This window comes from Pollachius pollachius (genome assembly GCF_949987615.1).
Source record: "Pollachius pollachius genome assembly, chromosome: 14".
NCBI lineage: Eukaryota > Metazoa > Chordata > Actinopteri > Gadiformes > Gadidae > Pollachius > Pollachius pollachius.
Window position 1 is genome coordinate 11,056,960 of NC_136947.1, and position 6,794 is coordinate 11,063,753.

Genomic DNA, 6,794 nt, shown 5'->3' on the forward strand with positions numbered 1-6,794 from the left:
ACGCGGCAAAGCAGAAGAAATTGAAAAAATTGATAATCGGAATTGGTATCCATTATTAAATAATGGATACCAATTCCAGAGACATAATTATTTGAATCGAAATAAAATCAATTATTGCTGGTTAGAAACTACACAGCTGAAAGTGGTGGAAATGGATTAACTGCAAAATATTCGCAGTCTATAGCACTTACAAAGTAGCAATCAAGCAAAGTGCTGTAGAAAATAGCCTAATAAAATGGAAAACCCTAAAGATAATAAAAGACCAACATAAGTTATCGTAGCCCATAATTTAGGCAATAAAGAAAATAAATTGCCAACTTTACATTCAAGAAAGGCTACTGGGGGCTGTTAATGTCAAGATAAGATTAGCCCCTTTTTCAATACGACAAGAAGGCATGATTCGAAAGAGCACTTGTAGTCCATCTTCGGAACGGTATTAACCAACAAAAAGCAGGATATGGGATATTTAAGTATTTGAGGAACCTCCCGGAGGGGAAGTCACGTGAGGCTCTCCCATTTGTCCGATCGAAGCGCCGCGTCATCAACCAGGAGGAGATTTTCGCCTTTTTCTATTTTCGCTGTTTTTTATTTTTCGCTGACGAGCGAAAAAGACCTGGTCACGATAGAAACGGACTTCGGTCGAGCGGCCGTAAACAGAGAGGCAGCGCGGGAGTAACGACGGGCTATCGACGGGGTTTAGGGGAGGCTCGGTCTTTATGAGGTGTTTGGGACTTCCAGATTAACATCTTGAGATGTTTACGTGCTTACATGACACATGTTACATCAGCTGTCATGATCCATGTTATGTCAGCTGACAGGGGACCAGTCAGCGCTGGTCTCTGAGCCGTCACCTGACCCAAGAGGAAGCGGACCTGACCCCAAACTCCTATAGGCATCCAGCACTCCCAGCAGCCGGCTCCCATTTACCCCTCTCTACTTGCGGCTGGAGAACTCATTCATAGGTCGACTGGGGAAGTGAAAGCCCCCCTGGTGTGAGTGACTCCCTTGTCTAGAGACAGACTGTGTATGGAGCGGTGAGGGGTCTGAGAGCAGCAGCATGGCGGACCGTAGCTCTCTGCCCCTGCGGCAGAAGCTCAGCTACGCGGCCGGACACTTCCTCAACGACCTGTGCGCGTCCATGTGGTTCTCTTACCTGCTCGTCTTCTACCACTCCGTGCTGGGCTTCCAGAGCACCTACGCAGGTAGGTCCCCCCCCCCCTCTCCCGTAGGTAAAGGGACACACCGGGTCTACATCTGGTCTGAGCGGGGGTCTGACTGGTGTGTGTCTGCCAGGCGTGCTGCTGCTGGCGGGCCAGGTGGCGGACGGGATCTGCACGCCCCTCATCGGCTACGAGTCGGACAGGACGCCGGGCTGCGGGACCTACGGCCGGAGGAAGACCTGGCACCTCGTAGGTGAGGAGGGGGAGGAGGAGGGAGGGAGGGAGGGGGGACGGCCGGCAACTCTACATAAGCTGTTAGTGTTTGTACTCCTGCTACATCTGTGTGTGTGTGTGTGTGTGTATACTTGGATGTGTTTGTTTGTGTGTGTGTGAGTGTATACTTGGATGTGTTTGTTTGTGTGTGTGTGAACTTGGATGTGTGTGTGTGTGGGTGTGTGTCTGTACTTGGGTTTGTGTGTGTGTACTTGGATGTGTATGTGTGTATACTTGGATGTGTGTGTGTGTACTTGGATGTGCGTGTGTTTGTGTGTGTGAACTTGGATGTGTGTGTGTGCATATACCAGGTACGGTGAGTGTGGTCCTGTCGTTCGCCTTTGTCTTCAACCAGTGCCTAGGCTGCAATGCTGCCACGCCCCAGTGGGTCAGCCTTCTCTACTTCCTGCCCTTCATTGTGGTGTTCCAGTTCGGCTGGGCCGCCACCCAGATCTCCCACCTGGCCCTCATCCCCGAGCTGGTCTCCTGCCAGCACGCCAAAGTGGAGCTCACCGCCTATAGGTAGCGCTGAGCTACTGCTAAACTAGAGCTTACCGCCAAAGTGGAGCTCACCACCTTTAGTGACCACTAGGCTACCGCTGACCGCTAAACTAGAGCTAACCACCTAAAGGTACATGCTATGCTACCGCTAAAGTAGAGCTCACTGCTTACAGGTACCGCTAAGCTACCGCCAAACTAGAGCTAACCACTAAGGTAGAGGTAACTGTCTATAGGTACAGGCTACGCTACCGCTAAAATAGAGCTCACAGCTAATCTGGGGAATCACTGCTAAAGTAGAGTGTACCACTAAACTAGAGCTTACCGCTAAAGTAGAGCTCACCGCTTAACTAGAGCTCACTGCTTAACTAGAGCTCACTTCTAAACTAGAGCTCACTTCTAAAATAGAGCTAACCGCTAAGGGAGAGCTCACAGCTTAACTAGAGCTCAATACTAAACTAGAGCTCACTGCTAAACTAGAGCTCACTGCTAAACTAGAGCTCACTGCTAAACTAGAGCTCACAGCTAAACTAGAGCTCACTGCTAGACTAGAGCTCACTGCTAGACTAGAGCTCACTGCTACACTAGAGCTCACTGCTACACTAGAGCTAACCGCTAAAGTAGAGCTAACCGCTAAGGTCTCCTCAGGTACGCCCTGACGGTGGTTGCCAACATGGCCGTCTACTCCATCGCCTTCCTGCTCTTCCACTTCCAGGCAGGAGAGGACGATGACCCCTCCCTCATTGACTCACTGGGACCAATGGACATCCCCGTCTTCAGGGTGAGGGGAGGGGCTGGTGGGAGTATACAAATTCTTATATTACTAGTAGACTGCTGCCTCTTCTGTTTCACCTGACTCCTGCTGTGTGTGTGTGTGTGCAGAACCTGTCCCTCATCGTCCTGGCCGTGGGCTCCGTGTTCTCCCTCCTCTTCCACCTGGGCACCAAGGAGGGGGGTGGGGCTCCGGGAGGAGGAGAGGAGGAGGAGGAGGAGGAGGAGGGGGAGAGGAGGCCTCTCCTTAGTGGCTCCTCCTCTCCTCCTCGGTCTCTCCTGCAGTGGAAGTGTTGGCTCCGCCAGCCTTCCTTCTACCAGGTGAGGTTATCAATCCTCATCATTTTATCAATACACATAATGTTGTAAATACTCAAGTTGTCAATACTGAAGTTATCAATACTCCTCTTATCCATACTAATGTTGTTAATACTTATGTTATCAATACTCATGTTGTTAATACTCGTGTTATCAATACTCATGTTATTAATACTCATGTTAATAACCATAATTATGTAATTAATACTCATGTTTATGGTTATTTATAGCCATAATACAATTATTCATGTTATTAATCATTATAATGTAATTTATACTCATGAGTATGAATATTAACATGATTATGAATAACATGAGTACATTATCCATATTCCTAATGTTATTCATACTGCTGTTATTCCCATTCATAATGGTATTCATACTCATGTTATAAATAGCCATAATAATGTATTAATAATATTAATAACCATGCTATTGATCGTGTGTGTGTGTGTGTGTGTGTGTGTGTGTGTAGGTGGCTCTGCTCTACATGTGCACCAGGCTGATAGTGAACTTATCTCAGACCTACATCTCCATGTACCTAATCAACACCCTGGGTCTGCCCAAGGTACCCTCTCTCTCTGCTGCTGTCTCTCTCCTCTCTCTCTGCGGCTGTCTCTCTGCCCCCTCACTTCTGTATCTGTCTGTCAGTCTACCAGAGGTTCATAGCCACCATTCCTCTGGTCATGTGTCTGTCTGTCTGTCTACCAGAGGTTCATAGCCACCATTCCTCTGGTCATGTACCTGAGTGGATTCCTGTCGTCGTTCATCATGAAGTCTCTCAGCAAGCTGATCGGAACCGCGGTGAGTTTCATGTCCGACTAACGTACCTGACATCACTACCGTACCTGACATCACTACCATTCCTGACATCACTACCGTACATGACCTCACTAACGTACATGACATCACTAACGTACCTGACATCACTACCGTACCTGACCTCACTACCGTACCTGACCTCACTAACGTACATAACATCACTAACGTACCTGACATCACTACCGTACATGACATCACTAACGTACCTGATATCACTACCGTACCTGACATCACTACAGTGCATGACATCATCACACTACCGTACATGACATCACACTAGCTTACATGACATCAGATGACAGAAAGTGATGTCCGATTTTTGCCCCTTTCTGATTGGTCTAGATGACCTACTTCCTGGGCCTGCTGCTCGTGATGGCCTTCTCCTATTGGGTGTTGCTAGACGACCAGATGGGCGAGCGGGTGTACGGCGCGGCCGTACTGCTGGGGGCGGGGTCAGCAACCATACTTGTTATGTCACTATCCATGACTGCTGACCTCATCGGAGACCAGACGGTACCCGATCTCTCTCTCTCTGGTTGATAGTGAAGCTCTCTCTCTGGGCCCGGTTTCCCGATAACGTCTACTCTTAGCGCGCTACGAAGATTCCTACGTTTAGACTAATCAAAGTTATTTACCTCCATAGGCGTGGTTCCCTAACGGTCTCTTAGGAGTCTTCTTAGGGAACACTTCTTACGTCGTTCGTAAACAGCACTGTCCAGAAAGTACGTGCTGAAATCGATTGCTCAGAGATCGATTTTTCCATTTCATGCGCAGGTGCATGACAGCGTTCTAAACAATATTGCAGTCTTCGCGAAAAAAACATTGCTCGAAATCATTCTAGTAGGCCTAAACATTTATTTTACAATGGGCGAACATAGCATAGACAGTGATTTAAAAAAATATAGAAAATATAGAAACAGTGGAGGAGATTGAGGCGGTTGCAGCCGTTCAAATGAGGCTATTGATTTTCTGTTTACAAAGGTTTCTGACTTGTTGATTATTTATGAAAATAGACATTTTGAATAGTTTATTTAGATTATTATATAATACTGTTTCTGCTGAGACTGCTTTGCTTTTTGGTACCTGTCTGTGTGAGGGCTTTCCGCACCGTCAAGGGAAAGAGGCGATGGTTGAAAAAAATATTTAGATCGCTTATTAACTCGTTGCTTATAATGGTTTATTCGTTTCCAAGCATCATTTCCTTAATTTAGAAGACAGTTTTGTTCATTTTTGAATTGTAAAATAAATACAATAATTTTTTGGAGTTGAGTTTTTTAAATTATTGGAAGCGAGTCGAGCTGACCTCACCTGCTGTACCGTATATGTACTGTTCTGTATATTGGTGAAACACAACACTGCCAATGTGGCAGTTCCATGTGAAACAGGGATTTCTAAAGGTTACTGAACAGTTGCGGCGACTAGCGTCAGGAGCTGAAACATCACTACGGTAGAGCGAAGGTTATATGAGCACTTCAGACCAACCTTACCAACGAACGACGTACGAAAGAGATTCATAGCAAAGAACGTTTTGGGATACACGCGAGATGTTAAGGTAGAACTTAAAGTAGAGGTTACGAATGACGTTAAGGCTTCAAGAAGGTTTTGGGAAACCCGGGCCCTGGTTGATAGTGAAGCTATCTCTCTCTCTCTCTCTCTCTCTCAGCAAAGCGGGGCGTTCGTCTACGGCGCGATGAGTTTTACTGACAAGGTGGCCAACGGAGCGGCGGTCATGATCATCCAGGCGATGCACCCCTGCCAGTCAGTACACACACACACACAGGTTACACATACACGCTACACACAGGTTACACACACATGCTAAACATCGCTTGACGCTCTGATCTCTCTCTCCCCGCTGCAGTACGGTGGCGTGCTGCCCCGCCTGCGTCTGGTTCTACCACCGCATCATGGTGCTAGTCACCGGGGGCGTGGCCGCCACTGCCGCCCTGGGCCTCTGCACCCTCCTTATCTGGCCAATCAGGATCCGGGCAGGTGAGGTCAGCACAACCTGGGGGAGGGTTCCTGTGGTACACACCTGCCTTTCTCACTGTGTGTGTGTGTGTGTGTGTGTGTGTGTGTGTGTGTGTGTGTGTGTGTGTGTGTGTGTGTGTGTGTGTGTGTGTGTGTGTGTGTGTGTGTGTGTGTGTGTGTGTGTGTCAGTCCCGGTGGTTTCAGGTCTGCAGGGCCAACAGGCAGAGGAAGTGAGCTCTGAAAATGCCTCCAGGGTGAACTAATTAGCCCCGCCCTCCCGATGACATCATCCTCCATGGGTATTTGTTCCTGTAGAGACCACAGGAGCCACTGGTCTCAGAGGGACTACAGAACACTACCTTCACCTTCCTCTTCATCCAAGTGTTGGCGGATACAGGGACCTTGGTGATCACCTGTTTACTATGGTAACAAAGGGCCTTGAGACCAATATAATGCAATATACTCTTGAGATGTATCCACTTATTGGTATTGAATCTTTCATGCTTTGTATCTCCTTGTTTCACGAGCATTAAAAGGGAAACTCTTTGTACTGAGATCGGTGTCTGACTGTTGTGTTGTGAGCGAGTGTTAAGCCCAGTTCAAACCAAAGATTTGCCTCAAAACCACTTGCAACGAGACTTTTGGAACTGGTCATTGCAGCGCGGCTGATGCCGTTGCAAGGAGTTGCCAGAGATTGAACATGTCAAATCGCCAGGTCCAGTTTTAGAACGCAATGATATAGCTATTTCTGTTCAGCCAATCAGGACACGGCACAGAACAACTTGTACGTCACGTCCTTACTCCCTCCCGGTCCCGTACTGTCCACAGTACACGTTAGCTATAACCATTGTTATGGTTACATGCGGCCCTTCCAACATGCCCCCATTCCGACACCTTTTAGTAGGCCTACTGCCAATCCGACGGTCTACCAATCAGAGGCGCCAACTTCAGGTCAACATTCAAACAACTCAATGCAGGACC

General features: G+C 47.8%; 1 protein-coding gene across 1 annotated transcript; it reads left to right on the top strand.

Annotated features, from left to right (window-relative positions):
* The first annotated feature begins 565 nt into the window (after positions 1–565).
* On the top strand, positions 566–6,369 carry LOC307086473 (major facilitator superfamily domain-containing protein 12-like). Its single transcript, XM_079751694.1, has 11 exons — positions 566–1,202; positions 1,294–1,413; positions 1,745–1,955; positions 2,580–2,712; positions 2,814–3,023; positions 3,496–3,588; positions 3,732–3,824; positions 4,185–4,355; positions 5,506–5,600; positions 5,704–5,834; positions 6,003–6,369. The coding sequence occupies exons 1-11, from the start codon at positions 1,058–1,060 to the stop codon at positions 6,074–6,076; spliced, it is 1,476 nt and encodes a 491-aa protein (XP_079607820.1). The 5' UTR covers positions 566–1,057; the 3' UTR covers positions 6,077–6,369.
* The last annotated feature ends 425 nt before the right edge of the window (positions 6,370–6,794 follow it).